The 26,037-nt window shown below is 42.9% G+C and overlaps 1 protein-coding gene across 1 annotated transcript; it reads left to right on the top strand.

Moving 5' to 3' along the window:
• On the top strand, positions 1-16,093 carry PARD6B (par-6 family cell polarity regulator beta). Its single transcript, XM_047069267.1, has 3 exons — positions 1-339; positions 4,742-4,964; positions 13,133-16,093. Exons 1-3 carry the CDS (start codon positions 274-276, stop codon positions 13,954-13,956), a joined length of 1,113 nt encoding a protein of 370 aa, XP_046925223.1. The 5' UTR covers positions 1-273; the 3' UTR covers positions 13,957-16,093.
• The last annotated feature ends 9,944 nt before the right edge of the window (positions 16,094-26,037 follow it).

Raw genomic sequence — 26,037 nt, 5'->3', positions numbered from 1 at the left:
TCTCCGCCGTCGCGGCCGCCGCCGAGGCCCGGAGGGAGGGAGTCGCGTCCCCGCCCGCCGCGCCGCCAGTCGGACCCTTGGTCTCGCCGCGAGAGGAGCCAGCCGAGCGGAGCTCTGCGCGGAGACCCGGGCCGCGGCCGCCCCCTCTGCAGGTGCCTGTGAGGAAGCGCCCGGGCCGCAGCCGCGTCCCCAGCCCGCCGGCCGCGCACTCGCTCCCTGCGCTCCCGAGGGGCGGCCCGGCCGGAGGAGGCCGCCGCGGGGCCCGGCCTCAGCATGAACCGCAGTCACCGGCACGGAGCGGGCAGCGGCTGCCTGGGCACCATGGAGGTGAAGAGCAAGGTGCGCGGGGCCGGGCTGGGCGGAGCCGCCGGCCGATGGGGGCCAGGGGAAGGGGGGCGGCCGGGGCGGCCTGAGGGGGCTGCCCGTTGTCTGCAACCGCGGGGGGGGGGGTGCGGCAGTGGGATTTGGAGGCAGGAGGTAGCGGAGCGAAAACTTGGTGAGAAGGGGCGAAGGTGGGGCTTGGGTTTGCCCCTAGCCCAGGTGGGAAGACCAGTGGAGCACTTAATCTCGTTCCTTAAATCTCATTCCTGTTCGGGGATGGGAGCGCTGGGTGGTAGGAAATCTTTGTGGGGGAAATTCTAGCTCCTGGTCTGTGAGTCCAAAGTATTTGGAACCCGCGGGGCCACGAAATGTTACCCCTTTCTGCGGTTCAAGGGTGCATCGAGTTGGTGAAAGGGAGAGCCCAGTGAAGTCAAGAGCCCTTTTAAAGTTAGCTTTGCTTCCTGCTAGGGATTTTTCCAGCACTAACTTTGGTAGGCGTTTAATCTACAAAATTAACACTATCACCTTTCGTTTGAGTAGCACTTTACAGTTTGAGGCTGGATGCGCTTTTCATTCCATCGTGCTACCTTTTCACATCAAGTGTTTTCATTCCTGACCGAGCGGTATGCCCAGTCTGCTGAGGATTCCGTCCCTGTCCACTGAATTCCTAAATCGCAAGGCTCCCTGAGCAGGGTAGTCTGTAGGGATTAGTTAGAGCATGCTTTCCAAAAGGGGGTTTTGAGCTGGAACCTGGAGCTGTTCGGCAACCACATTTTCAAGCAAAACCATTTCCATGAGTTGAAGAGTCAAAAAGAGCTTAATCTAGTTTGCTTCTGTGAGAAAACAGAGGGCTCAGAAAGGTGATGACTTCACCAAGCTCTGCTTTCATGACAAAACCTGAAAGCCTTTTTACAGAGTAACTTCTACGCTCCATAGAATACAAATGTTTATGAGAACGTTTAAAATAGAGTTGAGAAAACCAAAACGCGCGTACAAGCCTGGGAGAACAGTACAGCACGTATCCACTTAAAAAATAATGAAACGTCATTGAATGTAAGACTGCTTAGGGCAAATACAAAATCAGGGAGCCTGTGGATAGAATGGTTTTATTATCTAGAGTTGATAAGCAGAGTTGTGTAGGTTGCTGTAACTGAGATCCTGACATCAAGAATATTGGCATGAATTTTTTTTAACATCATTTAACAATGCTGTTTGTGACTTAACTTCTGTATCAGGATAGGCACTAGTTGTAGAAACCGTTGTTTAATAGGAACAGAAATGCAATTACGGCAATTTAAGGAATGCACTCTTCCCTGTGTCCTCCATGGAACTGTCATAGCAAATTGGAGGGACATGCTTAAGCTAAGGGTTAAGATGACTCCAGATATACAGACATTTTTCCTGAGCTGCATAGGGGCAGTAGTGGTTCTGTGCCCAGTGGTTGAACTTTCTCAGGCATTCCTGTTATAAATCTAGGTTGCGCCTGTGGGAGTTGAGGTTAAGAAAAGAAAAACACTTACGATATTGCATAATTTTAAAATTCAGTTTGTGGTCCTAATCTTGGTAGCAAGTCTTTAATTTTTTTATCCTAGGAAAAATGAGTCGAGAGTCTAGGTGCACTGATAAATACAGTGAAGTGGTAATTTATCTCTTGGACTAGAAACCTGGAGCATTTGGGGACTGGAATTTCAGGCTTTCTGCCCCTTCTCTGCTGTCAGCTGATCTGTGGATCTTTCCCACACGTATGTCTACTACATGTTCCATATTTGACCTGCCAGGCTGCCCCGTTAGTGAACCTCCTCTCTTAACTAGAGTCAAGGCGTTCTGAGAACCCGCACCAAGTGAAGTGAGGCTCCGTCATTGTTCTAGCTGTCGATGAGTAGACACAGCATTAGGTCCTGTTTTTGATGTGTCTGTGACACCTTGTGTTTTAAATAGATATTGTTGACACGCTTATTTTTAGTGGATTAAATTAAACACTTGTCCTCCTTATCATTTAAAAAATATTTGGACAGATGTTTGAAACAGTATTTCCCTTTGTCACTGCTTTGGTGATATCAGAGCTTTTTACAAAACTGATCCTCAAGAGGTTGCAGCCAGGACCAGGTGATGTGCAGATCCACATTTGGGATCTCTCTTACTTCTGCGGGGAAAACAGTGTGTCAACTTTATTATCTTTGCGGACCTAGGAAAGTTCTTAATCAATATTGAAGGTGGTATCCTTTAATAACCTTGGGACAACTCCTGAGCTGTACATTTTCTGATTGTTATTCGTGGGCAGACAATATCAAAATTAACTTTGCTTTTCTCGGATGTACCAACAGATGCTGAGAGAAGGTGTCCATTCTCCCAGGGGAGAAGGCCAAATTCTGTGTGGCCAGGACAAAGTAGACTGGGCTAAAAAAGAGTTATAAATGGTTCACATAGTGGATAGTTGTTGAGTGGGTCTTGATTTTCTCTCTCAGTATTTTTCTTCATGTAGTCGGACGTTCTCCTGATCCTGGAAGCATAACAGTTTCTCTTGTTTGGTTTTTGTTTTCTGCTAACATTTGCAAAAGGGCACAGCTGCCGTGAAGCCGTACAGTTTTTCATTGTTTTTATCATAACATTTAAGGAAGAGAAAAAATGTTAAGCAGAAGCTTTTCACCCAAAAGCTTTAGCAAAAGCAAAGACATTGGAGCCCTAAAATGTTCAGTTGTTAGATGTTACTCTTATACATGTATCAGGAGAAGTGATAACCCTGGCATGAATCAGAAAACACTAGCAACTCTGCCTTATGATACCAGAAGAAAGAAAATGGAGGAGAAACTGTGACTTTTGATAACATCGTAAGACTAGCTCTGATATGAAGGGTGTTGCCCAGTTTTTATTTACCTTGAAACATGAAGGTGTGACTGAACTTTTTGAGAGTTTTAGGTATGAGTCACCTTATATTCTTGACAAATGTTGGTGTTTGTGTTTCAAGAATGTGTTTTGGAAACTTTTTAAATTATTTATTGGAGGTAAGAGTCAGCTTTAGGGAGTTTTTAACTTAATTTAAAACTAGTGAGCAGTGTGGGTATTAGTAAGGCAGATGAACTTCTTAAATACAATAAGGACAGTGACTTCAGATATCCCATAGGTCCTTGGGAAGATGAATTGACACATTTGTAACCTCTCAAATTATTCTGATGGTGACTTTCTCTGCATGATGCTTAAGGCTGTGTTAGCATTACATTACATTACATTAGAATACATTAATCTTTCTTGTTAATAGTAGATGGTTAGAGGAAAAATAAGTTCAGTGGTAGAACATATTTGGCAAACATTTGTTTAAAATTAAAAAAAAAAATCAACTGTAGGGCTGAACTGAGTCTGTAATATCCGGTCTCCACAGTGATTCCTTAAGAGTGTGATTATAGTTATATAGCATTTCTAGACTTCTGTGGCCAGGACACTTTTTGAGGAAGGCTGATGAACCTTTCCTAGGTTTCCACATTGAGGAAGGTAGTCCCATATTAAGTCATAGATCCTGTTTATCAGGGACTAGATGAAGCCAGTCCTTAGTGTTCAATAACAGCCACTTTAATCATCTGGCATTTGGAGAGCAGAGATGTGATTCTAGAGTAGGGAAACATACCCGAAAATCAGAATTGTGAAGGTAAATATTGGGTCTGATAGAGGTGTTTCTTTGATCCCTTAAGACCTTGCTGATGTCATTGTCCTCTTTACCCACTAATGGGTGAGCTCCTGCTCCCAGCCCATCTATAGGGCTCAGCACTGTGCCAAGCACATAACCACTTCTTGTGTTATGTGGGTGGTTGTAGGATATACATTTTATGTATTAATAAAGCTTCTTTTTTCCAGCATTATCATAGGGAAGATACTCCTTATCTCTAGACCTATTTCTTATATACCTCTATTTGTATGGTAGCTTAATGCTAAGAAACTCAAAGCCCCTTTTTTATGTTTCTGTTAATTCTTGCCACTTCCTGCGAAGTCATAATCCCTTTTATAAGGGAAGAAACTTAGGTACTTTTTGCTAATGGCCAAAATAAAGACTTGGGCGCATCTTTGTTACCGCACGGCCTGAGTGGGGAGAGTACTGCCGGTCGAGATCTGGGCTCCAGACCGGTTTGAGCTGAGTCACCGTTGCAGGACAGTCCCCAGTGAGGCCTGCGTACCCCAGGGGTTGAAGTGAGCCTGCATCTCCTGAAGGGAGTGCCCCTCAGAGATGCAGCGGTGAGAAGGCACATTCCTGTGCCTTTCTTATGCTGTTTTGTCTCCAGATAGTGAGGGTTCCGACCAACGACTGTGTCACTGCCACTATCTTGTTTATTAAGGGAAGTACCATGCCTGTTAATTTTCCTGTGGCGTGCATTTTCAAATCGGGTCCTGGTACTTATTTTGTTTTTAATTAATGTGTTCATTGTATTTATAGTTTGGAGCTGAATTTCGTCGGTTTTCACTGGAAAGATCCAAACCTGGAAAATTTGAGGAGTTTTATGGATTACTGCAACATGTTCATAAGATACCCAATGTTGACGTTTTAGTAGGCTATGCGGACATCCATGGAGACTTACTACCTATAAACAATGACGATAATTATCACAAAGCTGTTTCAACGGCCAACCCACTACTTAGGATTTTTATACAAAAAAAGGGTAAGTACCACTGTGTAGAAGAATTGTTTTAGAAACAGAAGTAGTTTATTTTCCTCATTGATAGGATATGCATTGAATATTCACTTTGGTGAATAGAGTTTTGTTCATTCAGAAAGATGTTTTGGAAAGGCTATGACTTTGAAATCAGAGAAACATTCTAATTTTTTTTTTTTTTTTTTTTTTTTTTTTTTTTTTTTTTTTGGTGGCAACGAACTCTCAGATGCTGTGTTTACTACTTAATAGATACCTGAAGGAAAGTTACTTATTTAGGATGTTTTTCACAGAAATAATGTCAGTTAGTTATCTGGAAAATTAGAGAGGAAGCCATTATTTTGGAGGAATTTAAACACTGATATTAGTCTTGCAAAAGAACATTTGAAATAACCATTCTGTGGGACAAGCATTTTCAAATGTACTTTGAGTTTTAAAACTTTTTTTTTTTAAACTTTACGGCCTCCTCCGTGTCTGCCTGTCTGCACATGGGCCTGATGTGTGGGGTTTATTCCTTTGTCTTTGGTAAATGAAGAGGTTTAGAAAGCCAGTGTGACAGCAGCAAGTTCAGTATTGGCGGGATAATGAGAGCCTTTCTATGTTTATAAACCAACCCAGAGAGCAGTTTGAGAGAATGGGTGGGGATTACCCTTGAAGGTGAAACTTTATTTCCAATCGGTTGATAAGCCTTGGACCACTCCCAGGGCTTTGGGACTGCACTGGTCTTGTAGCTCTGCTTTTCTAGGTTTGGAGGAACTGAAGTCCACCAACAAACCTCCGAGGGTCCCATTTACGCTGTTCACAAAATACTTAGAAGCACACACGTTAATTTTCCCAGAGACCCCTGAGATGGATTGCGTAGATACCTAACAGTGGTGTAGTACAATTAGAGTATTAGCCTAGGAAGATTAATTTGGCTGTTGGGGATGAGATGGAGTGAGCAGCAGTCTTAGAGGAGAGGACAAGTAGCTGGCATGAAGAGACAGCCGGGAAGCTGCCCCGGTGGAGGAGGCAGGTGAGGAAAGGGGCGTATCTGGTACTTGAGAGTCATGCTCCCCACTGCATGGTGGGGATGTGAAGAGGACTCAAACAGAATAAATAGGTTTCTGGATTCGAGTCTGATGGCTGGGACAGTGCCATAAACAAGCAGAATTTGGAAGAGGGACATTGACTTGGAAAAAAAAATGGATTTGGTTTTGGAACAAAAAAGGCTTATTTGGGGGGGTGCCTGGGTGGCTCAGTTGGGCAAGTGCTGACTTCGTCTCAGGTCATGATCTTGCGGTTTGTGGGGTTAAGCCCCACGTCGGGCTCTGTGCTGACAACTCGGAGCCTGGAGCTTGTTTTGGGTTCTGTGTCTCCTTCTCTCTCTGCCCCTCCCCATTCATGCTCTGTCTGTCTGTCTGTCTCTTTCTCAAAAATAGACTAAACATTAAAAAAGGGGGGGGGCTTATTTGGCTGATGAGTTTTAACTGTGTCATATAGGAAATTGGAAGTAGTAGACTGGAACTTATGATCGAAATCTAGAGGCTAGTCAGAGAAGATTGAAAGTCTGGAAAAGTGATCGTTGAAATTCTTGAGAGTGGACATCAGGTCTCGCAAGGATGAAGACAGGAGCGGGCCCTTGTCTGGTTGTGTAGAGACTGTTGGAGAGGAAGGAACGGCAGTAGAGGAGAGAAGACAAAACATTCAAGCGGAACTTGTTTTTTAAGCAGAAGAAGCTGAATCATTGAGTGGTAGGCCTTCCTTGTTAGCCATTGTGATTTTCGTTAAAAACTTCATTGCTGTTCGGAATGTGTATTTAAGTGAGGAGTGACTATGTTTAAACTCCTGCCATCCGACAAAATTTTGTTGGATTATCCTTTTTGTTAGATTTTAGGAGTTGGATTATACCACTAGGTGTGCTTATTACTGGAATAGTGACACTTAACGATTGTGGGATTAATCCTGACGTCTGGTAAGGGTGGTTATGTTCTGCTATTTGCTTTTTAAATATGTTTCTATGTGAACAAAAGTTTTCTTTGCCCTAGAAGTAAATGTCCAATATAGTGAACAGCTCTTAGAATTAGATTTAGAAATAGGTAGTGCATTGAACAGAACATTTTTGCTTTTAAAAATACAAGTGTAATTTGGGGCGCCTGGGTGGCTCAGTCGGTTGAGCGTCCGACTTCGACTCAGGTCATGATCTCACAGCTGGTAATTTCGAGCCCCGCGTCGGGCTCTGTGCTGATAGCTTGGAACCTGGAGCCTGCTTCGGACTCTGTCTCTCTCTCTCTCTCTCTCTCTCTCTCTCTCTCTCTGCCCCTAACCCACTTGCATCCTGTCTCTGTCTGTCTCAAAAATAAATAAACATTAAAATTTAAATTAAAATAAATAAATAAAAATGCAAGTGTAATGCAAATAGGACCTAAGGAAAGCAGAAAAGTAAGCTGGTCGAGTCATTCCTGCTTCATAACCCCCCTTCTCCCTTCCCACTCTACCCAGAATAACATCCTTCCTGCCTTGGACTTTACAACGTCATCTTTCTCCGTTCCCCTACTCCCTCATCACAGCCCACCAGGCTGGCTTGCTTTCTGGCTCACACTTGGAAAGCTCGTTGCTCTCTCTGTGTTTCTGCTATTCTTTCCCCCTTTTCCTTGCTCCTCCCATGGCTCCCTCCTCATCATTCAGATCTTAACACACATAACTTTCTTCTAAGGGTCTCTTTGGACCACCCTAGCCAAAGCCCCCTGACCCTCCCACCTTTATCAGACCTGAAGTCACCTTATGTAAGGGCAAGTTAGTTATCTTTACTGCCTGTCTTACAGACTTACTCAGTACCCTGTGATTCACGGTGATACTTTTTTTTCTTTTAAAGATCAACAGATGCTTAAGTAGAAAGCTGATTTTATGTAAATGATAAACGGCATTAAAGTCAGGAAACTAATATAAAGCATGACATTATGTATAGTAACATTTCACTGCTTAATTACAACACATTTTCTGTTTTCTTGGCTTGTTGATCCCAGTTTAGGAATCGTTAGGGCAGCGATTACATTTGATATGGTACCAAGTGATTTTAAAAAACAAACTTCAGAACCATTTAAAATTTTAAAACTGTGTCTTTCACAGTACATCTTTAATTGAAAATCTGATGCTTCTACTAAGAGTTTCTTTGAATTGAAAGGTCACAGTTGAATGCATAAACTATTGTTACATATCTTGAAAGGTTTTATGTTTTGTAATAATTTATTGTTAGAAGAAAGACCCCGTCTCTAGGGCTATTGTCATCGGAAGCGGAACCAAAAGAAGATAAAGTCTCTGGTGTCTTAAAAGTTGTATTCACAGAGAAGATTGCCAGATCTTTTGTCAACCCCCTTCCCCTATTGGAGTTTATTGTTTTGTTTTTTTTTTTTTAATTTTTTTTTTTTTCAACGTTTATTTATTTTTGGGACAGAGAGAGACAGAGCATGAACGGGGGAGGGGCAGAGAGAGAGGGAGACACAGAATCGGAAACAGGCTCCAGGCTCTGAGCCATCAGCCCAGAGCCCGACGCGGGGCTCGAACTCACGGACCGCGAGATCGTGACCTGGCTGAAGTCGGACGCTTAACCGACTGCGCCACCCAGGCGCCCCTCCCCTATTGGAGTTTAAAGCTTCCCAGCTCGCATGACAGGCAGCCAAGTCTGGGATCTGTTGTGGTGCTCAGACTCCTCCCCAGATCTGATCAGAATATCCACACCACAACTTCGTGGTCTATTACCATCAGTTTTTGTATGATCTCAGACAAATGCATTTTTATCTTGGATTTATTCAGAAGAGTCTGCTGGAAACACTAGAAGGGCCTCCCTTTACACACTCTCTCACTTAAGACATGGTCTTGTGGCCCAGACACCTGGTCAGGCACCCCATTCATCTCTTAAAACTGTGCACTCGACATTATTCTGCAGATGTACTTTAAGACTCCATTTCAGTGAATCAGGGTTTGACTTAAAAATGCTCTAAAGGATATGCATTTTAATTGTAAATTGTAAAAAATGTTTAAAGGTGTGGCCCAAGAAATAAGGTCAGATAAAATAAAAAGAAGAAATTGTGACACGAGTTGCTCATGACAGAAACCTTGGTGTCACCTTTGACACATGCCTCTCTTTTGCTCAGGCACCGAGCCTATTAGTATTAAAACTGTTCTAATTATTTTTCACGTTCGTTTCCCCATCAGCACTACCTCTGCTCCAGGCCAGGGGCCATCCAAAATCACTTCGGCGGCTCCCCATTTTCTCCCTCAGGGCCATTCTCCAGTTTACAGCCTGGGTGAGCTTAGTAGAAAAACCCAAACCTTTGGTTTTCTTCCCATTGCCCCTAGGCTGAAGTCCATAATCCTTAACAACCCCCCCCCCCCCACCCAGGCCCTGTTTGTCTGCAGGGCCCCTGCTGCCTCTAACTGGGCTCTTGGCTCCTTCCCCTCCCCTCCCCCCCTCTCTCTATTGGACTTCTTCGTCTGCCCCATCCAGCCCTTCTCTGTATTCGTTGGATCCTGTGCCTGGAACATTCTTCCCTCCCTTCTACCTGATTAGCTACTGGCTTCTTTTCCAGTCTCAGCACAAACCTCTCTTCCCTGGAGAAGCCTTGTGTCTCCCTGCAAACCAGGCCAGGCTTCTACGGTGCACTGTAGACAAACCACAGTTCTTGGCTCCTTCTAATAACGTAATTGTTTGAAATTCGGGTTGCTGGCCCCTCTTGTGGAGTCCCCTCTTGTGGAGTGCAAGCACCATGAGAACAAGCCCCCACCTTCTCTTGGTCACGGGATCGGCCTGGCTACATCCTAGTGCAGCTTGGTGATTGGTTTGCTTATATTAGGAAGTGAAGGGATTTGCATACTTTGAATGTTGCTTTAGGTGATATTTAATCCTTTTAAAGCTGCCAGATCTAGTTCATTTAACCATTTTGGATTAGAACAAAGGTTGGCAAACAAGGTTTGCTGGATGTTTTTGTAAATAAAGTTTTCTTGGAACACGGCCACACTCCTTCCTTTACGTACTGATCATGGCTTTTGCAGCAGCGACTATATGACCTGCAACACCTAAAATACTTACTCCAGAGCTCTTTTGGGGAAAAATTTGTCAACCCTGAAGTAGGATAATTTCAGAAATTATTTCCTTCTTCCCTGTCTTCTCATCGAACTTCAGATGGGTCATCGTGAACTTTCTTGATTACTGTGAACTGTTACTGTGTTTACTCTACAGGGATGCTGATGGGGTTTATAGGAGGGTTTGGGTTTTTTATCCCCCAGATTTGCTTTAACACCGTAGGCTTTTATTTCATGTATCTGTGCCTGCCCTAGGTCACTAGTGGACCCTTACCCCCTGTTCTGAATCTGTGACTCACGACTCAATGTCCGTTAAGGAATGAGACAGCCAGGCCTTTCGGAATTAACTGTTGGAAGAGTAAGAGGTCCCGGGGAGTGGCTGCAAGGCTCCTCTCTAAGTAAAGCACAGGAACTTTTTGTAAGGAAGGGAGACCCGCAGTTTGGCTCCTGGCAGGCATTCCAAGTGGATCCGTGATGATCGCAGTTAGCTGAGGCTGTGGCCGAGAGACGGGCTTGGGATAAGGGAGGTGTTGAGCCTATATCATGTACTGTTGCATAAGCCCGGGTTTTTACGGTGTGGGGGGCGGGGAGGTTGCTGTGAACCAAGTTTGCAAACTTTCCATCTCATTCTGAGTTCAGTGCTTTGATACACAGACTCAGGTAGAAAATGAACTCCCGGTTCCCAGTGGACAGTCACCTTTACACTTTAAACTAACACTCTGCACCCTGGCTTCCTGCCAAAATATTTCTTTTCCCAGTGGCTAGAAACTGATTAGCTAGATGGGAGAACAAAGGTGCCTTTGTACTGGGGCATATTGCTTTTGAGAATTTAGCAGAGAGCATTCAAACAGTCTGGATGCAATGCCAAATTATGCAGATTTAGGATTGTTTTTTCTTTTTTGGGGGGAGGGAGGGGGTCAGGTTTCCCATGTAGGCAACTTAATTTTGTTCCAGTGTGTACAGTGTGGAATTTTCCTTATAAATATTATGTAGGTTTTTTTTAATTGATTGTTTTAAAATGAAAAGATACTTTTGGGAAAATACATTCAGTAGAAGACTATTGTTGATAGTCTTTCCCAAGTGTTGCCAAAAAGATTCTTGTGTCACTGGGTTAATTTCCAAAGCCAAATTATAAATAAATTTGTCTCTGTAGGAACATAGTATGCATATTTTATAAATGAAGACAGAATTTGCCCCAGGGGGAAAAAATGCCAAAAATTAAGGTACCCCTGGTCTTGTACATTTATCTGCAACTAGCCTTTTTTTTTTTTTTTTTTAATGTTTGTTTATTTTTGAGAGAGAGACAGGATCTGAAGCGCGTTCTGCACTGACATCAGAGAGCCCGGTGTGGGGCTCGACCTCATGAACTGCGAGATCATGACCTGTGCCTAACTAAGTTGGACGCTTAACCAACTCACCACCCAGGCGCCCCTCTGCAGCTAGCTTTTAAAGAATGTTCAAGCAACATGAGAAAAAAATACCCAAGTTCTCCATATTCAGACCCACACCTGACACTTAATACTCATTATGTGAATGCATAAGGTATTGGCCAGATAAGAAAATCCAGGTCCAGTCTTTCTCTGTATTTTGTACTCTTAATGGTTATTTTGTACCCTTGATTTCCTGGTTTATAGAGTAAAGATGGAAATATTTATCAATAGAAGGTGAGAGTGCAGGGAAAGAATGGAAGCTAAGCCCTGTCCCACACAGTACAGTGATACTATTCTCTGTAGCAGGAGCTGAGGCTAAGATTTTTTAATTTCTTCTCATTGGTTATTTTTGAAACATGATTTCAAGTTTCGTACCTGTGGTCAATCTCATTTCCTTTTCTACCTCATTCTCTGATGAGATGTTTTGTTTGTAGATGCCTTCCTTCAACAGTGTGATTTAAGAATACCTATCTGGTTTTAGGCGCCCCGTTTTCCCTTAGTTTACATCAGAATTCTAGATTGCTGGCTGGAAGAATGAATTCAAGCCCGCGGATGTTATTTGGCTCAAGCTGGTTTTTGTTGTTATTTAATTGGGTATCAGCATTTAAAAATGAGAAATTTTTTACCTAAAAAAACAAGGCTCCGTGGCAAATTGGATTTGGCCACACAGATTTCTTTAGTGGAAGAAAGATGCTTTGCAGCAAGGGGGCCGTGCCGCACGTTAAATGAGGCAGCAGCTCGGGGCTGCCAGGGTCCTCCCTCCCGCCGGTTGTGTCCCCACCACCCAGACAGGTTCCTTTGCCCCCCGTTGTTTCACACACGGTGAAGAAAAAAGTTAACAATCTTACACTTCAGCGTCTTTCAAAGTGGGAAAATGGGAGATGAAGAATTCCCCCCTGGAAAGCTGGAAGAGAACATTTGCAGAAGACCAAAATCCCTACGTTCTAGATCTATATTCCTCTTATTACATTATCATTTAATGCATATTATCTGCCCAGTCAGCCTCTCATACAGGTTCATTCTCTTGATTTACCTTGGGATTCAAAAGTGTCGCATTTTACATCGAGGAGAATCAGAAATATGCAAACTGGAGGTTCTTAAATGAAGGGAAAATACATTTTATGTAACACATTTGAAATGATGTTTAAAAAAAATTTTTTTTTAACGTTTTTTTTTTTTTTTTTTTTGAGACAGAGAGAGAGCATGAACGGGGGAGGGTCAGAGAGAGGGAGACACAGAATCTGAAACAGGTTCCAGGCTCTGAGCTGTCAGCACAGAGCCCAACGCGGGGCTCGAACTCGCAGACCCCGAGATCATGACCTGAGCTGAAGTCGGCCGCTTAACCGACTGAGCCACCCAGGCGCCCCTGAAATGATGTTTAAGAATGGTTTGTAAGACTTACCAGAATCGTGTTTGCCCTCTTAATGCTTAATAGCCTTTGAGCTTGCTCAGATTTAACTTCAGCATTTGCTTCTTTTATGATGTGTACTTGAGAGGGCCACCTAGTGGTTTCCTTCTGGTACAGCAGTCTTACCACTGCACTACATTTTGATCTGATTAGAAGCTAATATTTAAATTGTTTGTGTACCAAATGCATGTGAGTTCTCCCTTCTGTATAGATTCAACTGTAGATAAATGGGTGTTTTTACAGTATCTCTATAATTACCGTATTTTGTTTTTAAACAGAAGAAGCAGACTACAGTGCCTTTGGTACAGACACACTAATAAAGAAGAAGAATGTTTTAACCAACGTATTGCGTCCTGACAACCATAGAAAAAAGCCACATATAGTCATTAGCATGCCCCAAGACTTCAGACCCGTGTCTTCTATTATAGACGTGGATATTCTCCCAGAAACACATCGTAGGGTTCGTCTTTACAAGTACGGCACTGAGAAACCCTTAGGATTCTACATCCGGGATGGCTCCAGTGTCAGGGTAACACCTCATGGCTTAGAGAAGGTCCCAGGGATCTTTATATCCAGACTTGTCCCCGGAGGCCTGGCTCAAAGCACAGGACTGTTAGCTGTGAATGATGAAGTCTTAGAAGTCAACGGCATAGAAGTGTCAGGGAAGAGTCTTGATCAAGTAACAGACATGATGATCGCCAACAGCCGCAACCTCATCATCACGGTGAGACCAGCGAACCAGAGGAACAATGTTGTCCGGAACAGTCGGACTTCTGGCAGCTCTGGCCAGTCCACGGATAACAGCCTTCTGGGCTATCCCCAGCAGGCAGAGCCGAGCTTTGAGCCAGAGGATGAAGACAGTGATGAGGACGACATTATTATTGAAGGTAACGGAGTGCCGCAGCAGATTCCGAAAGCTGTTCCCACTACCGAGAGCCTGGAATCACTAACGCAAATAGAACTCAATTTTGAATCTGGGCAGAATGGTTTTATTCCTTCTAGTGAAGTGAGCTTAGCCCCCGTCGCAAGTGGCACAGGTACAGAAACACGTGCTCCAGATCAAAAACTCTTAGAAGAAGACGGAACGATCATAACGCTATGAAACCTTTGTCTGAATGTCACCATAGGGACTTGTAAATTCGGCTAGTTTAAAGCATATATACCTCTGAACCAGTGACCTGGAGTAGGCATGAGAAAAATAATATTGCAAGCTTAAAATGTTATTAAAATAGTAGTTTGATAATTGTTAATACAAACTTTGGTTTGTCAGAGGTGAGTTTAAGTCTAAAAGGGGCCTTTGCTAATGAAATTATGTGCTTTTGCTATTTTGTCTACAGAGAACTGGATGTTAGGGCACGTTCTCAGAACTACGAGAGGGCCAGATCATTTCCGTTCAAAGTGGTTGTGTATTTAACCTGCTGTGCAGAGCCCAGTTAGCTTTATCTTTTAACTATATATTTTTTTAATTCTAATGTGAAGAAGTCCGATTCTGTCCTTTGGTACCTTGGGGACCTCAGCTCCTATGTTTCTTGTATTTTATCTTGATTTTTTAATGTTATTCTTCCGTTGCTAATTGTTACAAGTAATTTTTTCAAATGCCTTCTTTCCCCCCCTAATTTCTAAAAGATCGAACCAATTGACTGTTTTTAGGAATTGCTTCCTAGGTCATAAAGCATTGAAGCCATGGTCTTGAATTAAGAAACTGTAACAGTTGTCCAGGTTAAAAGTTTGTTCATCCTATAGCTTTCCTATTTACGAACTCATTCCATATGTGTATGACTTAACGTTGTAAAAGGCAGTTCCATCAACTGGTGATACTTGAGACCCCCTTAATCTCTTTTGTCTCATTCCCATCTCATTGAAATCATTCCTTTTGTCGTTAGTGTTTTGTTGGCGTGCTTTTATACTCTTTTCACGTATTTGAGTAGTATGAATCATTTTGGATTAAAAAATGCACCCAAATTAAGAGATTTTTACACACAGGACAAACTTGTGCACTTTTTGTATGAGATACGTGGGTTTTCCTTACTGGGATTTCTAGGGACACTGCCTACACTTTATGAGAAATAATATAGTATTCACCTTGGACAGATAGCATTTATTGCTATTAATTTTATGAGGCTATTTATTATTTTCCGATGCACCCACTTAGGACAAGTTGAAGGTAAGGCTGCTAGCTCCCAACCCTCGCCTGATTCCACTGGACAACGTGCACAAGCACCGCTTGTATATAGAAACTAAGAAGAGTGTGGGGCGCGCACACATTCCCTGTGGCTTACAGATTTTCCTCTCTGAGTTATTTATTATTAATTTTATGGTAGGGCCAGGACAGATGGATACCTTTATAACAATTGTGTGCTATTGAAACAATGAAGAATTAAATGGCTCCGTTTTGAAGGATATTTTCTCTCTGGTAAAAACATATGAAGAAGTCTGGATTAGATGAAGGTGGCTGGACTCAGAACACTTCATGTATTTTGCTCGCGGCACCACTGAACTGACAACCGCACAACATTATGTGACACTGTACTTTTTCGTTGAAGTCACCCAAGTTCTTCCACTTCTGTACCACTATTTTTTAATGGCATTCCAGCTTTAACATTCTGCGAGTTGATACAAATTCGACTCTTGAATGGGAAAATGTTAACACATAGGTTAAATTTCATGCATATTTTAAGCGGTGCAGGGGTTTAACATTTTAAGTAAAAATCCTTTCACACACTACCTCTCTCTCCTTTTTTTTTTTTTTTTTAACAAAGTTTTAACATCAGAACTTCTCTCCTGGGAAAAATACTTCAGGGCTTGACTTTTTGTACACATTTTAACTATAAAGTACAGATTTGTCTTGTATGTATTCACGAAAATGGAAATCAAAGCTGCTAGTGCTTTTTATTTTAATTATCCTGCTAAGGGTATATACGAGTGGTGTTTTAAGCTAGATTTCTCATTTAAATTATTGGTGACATAATTGATTACTAGACGTATTGTAAAGCCAGTATAGACCTTGGTTATACAATAAAATGTCAAATCATTGGCAGTCTCAATTATTTCAGGTGTATCTTATTAACAAAAATATCAGTGGACTCCACATAAAATTTTGTAGTACTAAATGTCAAGCCTAACTGTGAATTTTGTTCTGTATCTTGAGTAAATTTATGATGTTCTCATGAGCTATCAACAAAAATATATGTACTTTTGTGAACTATGAATTTTCTAATTAAATTTTACATGCAACATGATTTTTACATGAATGATACTTTGTTTAAACTATCAAATGTCAGTATTTTACTACAATTTTATTATAAAATGTACATTATCACTAAATGAACTTTGATTTTAAAAATCAAATTAGTTTTAGTTGTATATTATTTTTTACAAATAAAGATAGACTTGTATAAAGGATACTTTCTTGTTTGCAAATATATGAATAGTCCCCCAACAAATATTTACCAAGCACTCACTATATAAAATGAATAGGAAGAAAAATGCTAAGCTTAATAACAGTATTCTGGCTTCCTGAACTTCTAAAGTTTAAAAGATAAACACCAAATTGTATACACATTGACTGCAACCATGTCAGCATATGCTTATGTATAGGAAGATAGCATTTAAAATGTAGCTATTCGGATTGTGTGAGAGATTGTCTGTGATACTCATTCAGAGTCATCATTTGGATTGTTAGAGATTATTTGAAACAAGACAAAAGTAGTTTGTAATGGGACAGTTTATCTTCTGAGATTCAAATTCACTTAGTTACGCTTTTTATTACCACCCTGTATGGCACTGCCTGTACAGATTGGATTCATTCCAGTTTAAACTGGACCATGGAAGAACCCTGAGATAAATCAGACCCTCCTCCGGAGCCCTTTCTGATCCCAAATTCATCACTGTCATTAGCTTAGCTGATCACGTGTGCTAACTCTGCCAACCAGTGGCGAGTATGATCCTTCTGATTCCTTCCCTCGACTTAAAAACATTGAAAATCCTCTGAGTAAAAACTCAATAATCATATACATAGATCTCTTCACGTCATTGATTGCTACAGATTGGTACAGATCGATTTCATTCAATGTGTGATGTTTATCTCTGGGTGTCAGTGTCCATGAAACAATGGTGTGGAACTAAAATACCCCTTTAACCCCCCAAAATATGACCCCAGTGCTGTTGGTTCTTAAATCCCTTCCAAGTTTCTAGTTCTGGGTAAAGAATTGAGTTTGAAGGAAAAACATAGAAGTTGGCAAGGAAAAAAGCCCCTCTGTTCTTTTTTTTTTTTATTTTTTTTTCAACGTTTTTTATTTATTTTTGGGACAGAGAGAGACAGAGCATGAACGGGGGAGGGGCAGAGAGACAGGGAGACACAGAATCGGAAACAGGCTCCAGGCTCTGAGCCATCAGCCCAGAGCCCGACGCGGGGCTCGAACTCCCGGACCGCGAGATCGTGACCTGGCTGAAGTCGGACGCTTAACCGACTGCGCCACCCAGGCGCCCCTTAGCCCCTCTGTTCTGATTGCGTGTGTTAAGTTGCTGGAGCTAATGGTTAGTGACAACTGGTTATTTGGTTTTCCCATCTTTTGGATTGATGAAGTTTGATTGTGGGTGATGAAGCTTTGAGAGTGTGTATGTCGTGATTTGGCAGCTGAGCTCCCAAACAGAGTGCGTTACTTAGAAGACATTGAAAGTCTTGACTTTGTATTTGTGACAGTGTATCATTTAGTGACGGTGGCTGTTACCTGTGGGTAACTGGTGCCTCCTGGTTCCGGTGAGATCACGTATGTGCTACCGAACAGCTGTAATTGGCTGGATGTCTGACTGTCTACTAGAAGGTAAATAGAAAACTAATTTGTTAGATTCAATAACTTCAAAGTCCTAATAAGTATATAGCTTTTAGTTCCCTAAAAACCATTAAGATTTAGATAACATTTTAAAAGATAATGTTTTTCCTAAATGTTATTTTATAAAATTTGTGTATTTTATAAATTAATATTAAAATTCAGTGGAGTTCATATTTTATTGACAATCCGTATTTAGCTTTCCCATTTTAGGAAGCTCTCTTTTGGAAATGGTATTCATTACAACACCAGTGAGTGTTCTTCATGTAATAGGAAATAATTATTTTCTACTTTATTATAATTAGTTCCTTATAATCCCAAGGAATGGATAACAGAGTTACTTAATACAGTGTTAGCAAAGGTAACTTCAAAAAAATTTTTTTCATTTTACGAATAATAGGTAAATTCATTCTCCTTATTGTAAAAAAAAGCTGAAGTTCCTTTCTGGCCACTAAGCATACTTATCTATCCTATACTTTGTTATAAAAAAGGAATTCAAGCATTTAAAATAAGTGACTCTAAGGGCGCCTGGGTGGCTCAGTCCGTTAAGCAGCCAACTTCAGCTCAGGTCATGATCTCATGGTTTGTGACAGCAGAGAGCCCGCTTTAGATCCTGTGTCCCCCTTGCTGCCCTTCCCCTGCTCGTGCGCTCTCTCTCTCTCTCTCTCTCTCTCTCAAAAACAAACGTAAAAAAAAAAACCTAAGTGACTATAATTTATAATCCAGATAGGGACACGTGAGTGACTGAGTGTGCTATCAACTCTATGGACAGGGCGATCGGGGTGAACCGGAGGTGTCCCAGGTAAATTGTAACGTGAGTCACCCTATTAAAGATACTACAGTAGGATGGCTTTCAAACATTTTTTTAAACCTGTAACAGTAAGAAATGCATTGATTTTTGTGATCGCACAATATATAATTGCAAGTGTCACAAAGTAAAACTTCATTACGTGAAAAATGCTCTGATTTCCTATTCCATTCTTTAAAATGTTTGTTGGGACCTCCCCAAACAATTTCAGAATGCGCTAGTTTGAAAAACACTTGTGAAGCACGTTGCTTTCCACTTAAAGAGATTTGCCATAGAAAATACTAGTATTCTTCTTAAGGGAGTTGGCAGGAGCATTGTATTGCTCGCTTTTATATTTTGAAATAATTTCAGGCGTGGGCAAGAGCTGCATGAAAATATGGCTTATACCCTTCACCCAGAGTACACCCACATTTGCTTTATCTCTCTGTAGTTTCTCCTGAAACATCTGAGATTTGGTTGCAGAGATCACAGCCCCTTAACTCCTTAAAGACAAACACATCCCTCTCCAAAACATGGATATTCTCTTAACACATTCCTTTATACAACCAAAGTTCATTTATCAAATTCAAAACATGTAACGTGATACAACAATATCTAATACACGAGCCATTCTAGAATCTCACCAATTGTCCTCCAAACAACCTTTAAAGAAAGTTTCCCTTGATCACGATCCAGTCCAGAATCCTGCATCCCGCTTAGATGACACATCTCTTCTCTCTCCTTTCATCCAAAACAGTTCCTCAGCTTTTCTTGGTCTTTCGTAATGTTGACTTTTTTGAAAAGTAAAGACAAACTGTTTTTGCAGATTGTCCCTCGATTTGGGCTTGTCTGTTTCCTCATCATTAGATCCACGGTATGTGTTTTGGGCGAGAATACCACGTATATGATATTCCAGCTTCATTGTACCGCGTCAGGAGGCACATGTCCGTTGATTTCAACACTGCAGACATAAAAACATTTTTTTGTTTTTTTTAGTAATCGCTACACCCTACATAGGGCTCAGTCTTACAACCCCAAGGTCAAGAGTAAGCAAGCTCCGCTGACCAAGCCAGCCAGGCACCCCAAAACACTTTCTAATGGGAGAAGCTGCTCACATTCTTGTGTTGCCCTCCTTCTAATAATTCTTATGCTGATAAACATGAACGGGTACTTAGGAAAGACCTCTGCTTTCAACATCTGTTTGCTGTACATCTTGGATTGTTTCTAATTGAAAAAAAAAAAACGATAGAAACATGAAATGGCCTGAGTATCCCTGAGTGTCCTGTGCCCGACTACATTTCTGGACCCAGGGATTCTGTTTTCTGGCACTGACCCGAACGGAAGGAAAACACCCCCAATGAAACCTAAATCACACGCATCTGGAGAATGCTAATTGGAGGCTTCTGCCTTTGGATTCTGTGAATTATGAATCGACGCAACTCCAATTGCTGAAATACCAAGACTTAGTGGCTACATAGCTGAAAAATCAAGACTAGAACTTCGGCACAGATATGATCTAGCCGTGCTGCCTGATAAAACTTCCTGCAATTATGGGAGTGTCTTATATTTGCTAGTTCCAAACAGTCCTCGCTAGCCCACACGTGACTACTGCACATTTGACGTGTGCCGAATGCGGCCGACATGCTGAATTTTTAAGTTCATGTAATTTATTTTTTAATTTTAATTTTATTTTTTAAATTTACATCCAAATTAGCATATAATGCAACAATGATTTCAGGAGTAGATTCCTTAGTGCCCCTCACCCATTTAGCCCATCCCCCCCGCACCTCCTGCAGGAACCCTCTGTTGGTTCTCCATATCTATGAGTCTCTTATGTTTTGTCCCCTTTCTTGTTTTTATATTCTTTTTGCTTCCCTTCCCTTATGTGCATCTGTTTTGTATCTTAAAGTCCTCATATGAGTGAAGTCATATGATATTTGTCTTTCTCTAATTCCGTTTAGCATAATTCCCTCCAGTTCCATCCACATGGTTGCAAATGGCCAGATTTCATTCTTTTTGCCTGCCAAGTAATACTCCATTGTATAGATATACCACATCTTCTTTACCCATTCACCCGTCAGTGGGCATTCGGGCTCTTCCCATATTTTGGGTATTGTTGAAAGTGCTGCTATAAACACTGGGGTGCATGTGCCCCTTTGAAACAGCACACCTGTATCCCTTGGATAAATACCTAGTAGTGCAATTGCTGGGTCGTAGGGTAGTTCTATTTTTAATTAAGTTCATGTAATTTAAATGTAGCCACGTGGAGCTAGTGGGTACTGTATTTTACAGCACAGGCTAGAATCTCTCTACATTTCTTGCTTTCCTCTGCTCTTTTCCAGGCAATTGCCCACTTGTGGTGGCGAAAACGACCTCCGGCCGCTCCAATGTGTCACACTCACAGCTCACCCGGAAGGGAGCCCCTCCTCCCCACTGATCACAGCCACAGCCTCCGAGCCAATTTGCACGTCATGCAAATTGGCTGCGTCATGGGCCCAAATCTGGACTGGGTTGGCGAGGGGTGGTTCCACAAAGAACCAGAGAATCTGGGCACTGCCGCCACAGGAAAGAGGAGAGACCACAGGAAGTGAGCACCGTGGTTACCACTTGCAGTTCTGTTTGTAAAGTATTTGGGAATACTTCAGGTTTTGTAAGGGAGAGAGTGAAAACATGAAGTACTTTGCAAAGGTAAATGAGGACAGAGAGCAGTCCTCTCTCTATCAAAGGAAATGGGGAAGGTGGAGATTCGATTTGGGGTCTAATGGCCGCGTTGGGAATTTGAAGGACAAGTTGAAATCTGATGATGACAGCATCTGGACTTGTGTTTTCAGGTATTATTGTTTGATTTGCTTTGAATCTGATAGAAATCTGATATATAAAGAATACATAAATCTGGGGCGCCTGGGTGGGTCGGTCAGTTAAGCGTCCAACTTCGGCTCAGGTCATGATCTCGTGGTTCGTGAGTTCGAGCCCTGCGTCGGGCTCTGTGCTGACAGCTTGGAGCCCACTTTTTGGATCTTCTGTCCCCTTCTCTCTCTCTCTGCCCCTCCCCCACTCTCTCAAAAATAAACATTAAAAAAAAGAATACGTAAATCCAGTAGAAACTTTGCAGATGGCAGAAAAGTTCGAGTTTTATTATTTTTGAAATACAGAAACGAGAGAATCGTGGTCTTAGAGCAGTGGATAAATTGAAATGTCCCAGGGGCGGGGAGGGGTGGGCAGGGCAGGTGAGCTGGTAAACCGGAGTCCCCGTTTACACATAGACACGCACGCACACACAGAAAACTGTCCACGGTTGTCACGTGTATGTGTGGCCCCAGTGTTGCCAGCCCTTTGAACTTTTCAGAAGGTGTCAGAAATCCAGAATTTCAGTGAAACAGCCTGATTGTTTGAAAACAACTTCTGAGACAGGCTGGCAGTTCGCCTCCCCGTCTCAGAACGCTCAGAGACCAACGCTACCAGGGGCCCTGTTTCCGGGGCTGTGAATCTATTCCCTCGAAGGTCACTGTGAGGCAAGGGCGAGGTAATGTGCGCAGAGGGTTTGGACGGTGCCTGAGGACTAAGAAGCACTCAGCCAAGGTTGGCTGCTCCGTCCGTGTCTCAGGGAGATGGCTGGGGCCCAAACGGATTGAGTGAGTGGCCGGAGGCAGTCTCCTCGTTCAGTGCGACTCCAGAGTGTGGTCCCCGGACAGCAGCATCGTATCACCTGGGTGCATGTTGGAAGGAAAGGCAGGTGCTTGGGCCCACATGGGTTCTACTGACTAGAACCTCCGCTGGAGGGCATCGTGCATTTTCACACGCTCTCCCCAGGTGCTTCTGGCCCGCTAAAGTCTGGGGAGCTCTGAAATCCAGCTCATTCTCTCTCTTTTCTTTAATTTTTAAAAAAATTTTAGGGGCGCCTGGGTGGCGCCGTCCGTTAAGCGTCCGACTTCAGCCAGGTCACGATCTCGCGGTCCGGGAGTTCGAGCCCCGCGTCGGGCTCTGGGCTGATGGCTCAGAGCCTGGAGCCTGCTTCCGATTCTGTGTCTCCCTCTCTCTCTGCCCCTCCCCCGTTCATGCTCTGTCTCTCTCTGTCCCAAAAATAAATAAAAAACGTTGGAAAAAAAAATTAAAAAAAAATTTTATTATTTTATTAAGGGTTTATTTATTTTTGAGAGAGAGAGCCTGCGCATGTGAGCGGGGGAGGGGCAGAGAGAGCGGGACCGAGGATCCAAAGCAGGTGCAGGGCTCGAACTTGCAGACTTCCAGACCATGACCTGAGCCGAAGGTGGACGCTTAACCGACTGAGCCACCCAGGCGCCCCTGAAATCCTGGTTGTTCTCTGTCTCCTTCATTCTTAGCAGCACTGTTTTAATGAGCATGGCTCAAGGGTCTTCTGAAAGTCACAAAAATGATGAAAAGCCTGCATCTCCTCTTGTGTAAACTGCGCTGTGAACTCACTCGGCAGAGCAAGCTTCAGTCTCCAGCCCCCTCCGCAGAGGGTCCCGCTTCCTAAAGTAGGACAATCCGATTGATCAGAACTGCAGTTGCGACTGAATGCATGACTCCCCACACAGATCATTCCAGGGGTGCCGAGAAGCAGCCTCTGCAAACTTCAGGCTGCATTTTTGCGCTGGGTTATCTGCTGAGAAGGAACTAGAAAAGGCTAGAGCCTGACTCACAGAGCAACCCACAGATGGTATCTGGGCAGCATTCCTTCCTTGCCCGTTTGGGCTCCGGCAATGCGTAAAGGAGGAGGAAATAGCACTCGCCCGTCGTTTCTGACTAAGACCTGGAGCAGGTGACACTCCAGCGAAAATGACACACGGCACTGTTCTTCTAGAACGTGGGGGTTCCGTTCCCAGGCCTCGTGTCCTGCCAGGCGCGCGAGCCTTCCATCTATGGGAGCTAGTGAGTTGCTTATCAGGTTTTCTCCAACATTCCCAGAGGCCTTCACCTGCTGCCTCAGGTATGTACCCGCGGTGACTCAGGCAAAACTCTGTATGCTTAGTGACTCAGAAACTGAATCATTAACTTGGTAAATGCCTGCCGAGCGTGGGGAAAGGGAGCTTGGAGACGGCTTCAGAATGTGGGTCTTCCGGTAATGCCAGCGAGGATGGCCGTGTGAGAACAGCGATGCCGAACCGTGTTGCTTCTCAGGCGGGCCACGTGCTAAACGGACAGTCCCCTGGAGTCAGGATCTCCAATCAGCCACTCTGAGAAGCGGCAACTCACGGGGATTGTAGAATGTGTGCCCAGAAATGTAGATTTCATTTCTTTGAATTCCTATCCGGTACAGCAGAAAAACGTGCAAAAGGCTTCTTGACTTAAAAACACACATACGCACAACTTTGGATTTAAAATGGGGTATATGCAAAAAAATAATAATAATAATAAAATAAAATAGGATTTAAAATGGGGTATATGCATTCCACACACACACAGTGCCACACGATACTTGAGAAGGGATTCCAAACAAACCTCTCCCCAAAATGGCCATCGTCGTAATCTTTCAGTCCCCCGTGGAAGGCAACAGTAAAACCTCGGCAATTTAGTTGCGACACAAGAGGGTTTTTCTAGTGAGCTGGCCTGGCCGTCCTTCCTGCACCCCCAGGGTGTCTTGGCTGGTGTTCACAGGACCTGTGCCCAGTGGGGCTGGCATGTGCCTCCAACAGCCAAACAGACCGGGCCAGGGGAGAGGGAGGGGACAAACAGGGAGAGAGCCAGGAGAGGAGGCAGAATGGCTGGGGAGGGTTGAATGGGCTACATCAGCTGCTGACAACTCTTCAGATATCTTTGTTGTCCTTTCCCGCTCCCTGTGTGGACACCAAGGGGACACAAAACCCCTTTGCCGGGGCGCCTCCGAGAACTCATAATTGTTTTTCAAACGGCATGTAAGGAGAGAGCGAAACATCCATGGTTTTGAGGGATGACAGAAACAATGCAGAAGGTGAAGTCACCTTGACATCCCTTAATCAAGCCGTGAAGTTCAAGTTCAGCCTGCCAAGTCGTCTTATTTTAATCATGGTTTAGAGCTTTTCCTCTTTAGAAGAGTTTGTGTTTGAATGTTGGTGTCCGTTCTAGGACAGATGGATGGCCGGACTGATAATGCTTATGATGTCTTTCCTCTTTTAGCCATGCGAAGGCAAATAATGGTTAAGGATGGATGAAATATTTAACAGCGGCCATGCATAATTTATCCCTGAGTGGGTGCTCATTTCCAGCCCAGTGCTTGGCTCTCAATTAGGGCTTCTCAGAACATCAAACCACTGTCTCCTTGGCAAATTGACATTCTGCTTATTTTTACTCCTTTCTTCCTAAGACTCATTGTTTTTAATTTTTCTTGTTGAAGTACTCATTCCTAGATGTCGTTTTCATCAACAGGAAGCGAAAGTAAAACCCATAGGCAGGCAAGGTTTTCTGTGTGGTCATTTCTGGGCCTGGGGTGGGGGGTGGGGGTGTGGAGTTTACTCAGAATTTCAGAGATGTACCCAGGAAGGAGAAAAATATATTTGTACATATAACTATTGCTTATGTAGACTGTTTAAGGAAGCCGTGTGTCCACTGGAGTGATATATGCTTTCAGGAGAAATCTTAGGGAAAAAAAGCGTATATATAAAAGAAAAAAGTCACCTTTCCCCAAAATCACTTTGCAGAGATAACCACCCTTAAGTTTTTCAGTACATATGCACATCAAGATATATTACCTGGCATGTATTTTGACCAAAACAGGATTCACAGCAACATATAAATTATTCTGTAGTTGGCTTTCTTCGGAGGACAATATATTGGGAATGTCTTTGCTCTGTCAATAACGCTCTGCATCATTTATAATGGTTTCATCGTATTTCATAGTATAGATGGGCCGTCATTTTGTAAGACCAATTCCCTATTGTTAGCTGTTTTCATTTTTTCTCGATTCTATACAGTGCTGGGGTGAACAGCTTTGTAAATACACCTTTTTGTTCTTTGTTCCATTATTTCCTTAGGATAAATTCCCAGAAGAAGAATCCTCAAGTCAAAGCATACATGTTTTTTTTGGAAAAGGAGATCTGGCTCAAGAAAGTATCCACTTTTCTTCCAGAAAGGCTGTTCTCCTTGACATCCTTACCAAGGTTCTGTGCGAATCTTTTTCCCTCCCCAACCACTAGATTTGTTTTTTTGTGTTTTTTTTGTTTTAATTTTTTTTAACGTTTATTTATTTTTGAGACAGAGAGAGAGTGTGAACAGGGGAGGGGCAGAGAGAGAGGGAGACACAGAATCTGAAACAGGCTCCAGGCTCTGAGCTGTCAGCCCAGAGCCCGACGCGGGGCTCGAACCCACGGACCGCGAGATCGTGACCTGGCTGAAGTCGGACGCTTAACCGACTGCGCCACCCAGGCGCCCCTAGATTTGTTTTTAAGCTCTTCCTTATTTAATAGGGGGGAAAAAGAAGCTCATTATTTTACTTTGCAGATATTTTATTAGTAGTACAAGGGTTTTTTTTTCATTGTTTATTTGTATTTATTTTATTATCTTCTCTATTTGGGTCCTTTGTACAACATCGAACAAATCGAGGTATCGGCCTTTTGTTTTTTTAAAGTAGGCT

This window comes from Lynx rufus, unplaced genomic scaffold (genome assembly GCF_022079265.1).
Source record: "Lynx rufus isolate CCGP_SWC_20201006 ecotype Redwood Valley unplaced genomic scaffold, mLynRuf1.p SCAF_8, whole genome shotgun sequence".
Classification (NCBI taxonomy): domain Eukaryota; kingdom Metazoa; phylum Chordata; class Mammalia; order Carnivora; family Felidae; genus Lynx; species Lynx rufus.
This window is presented reverse-complemented; position numbering and strand designations above follow the sequence as displayed.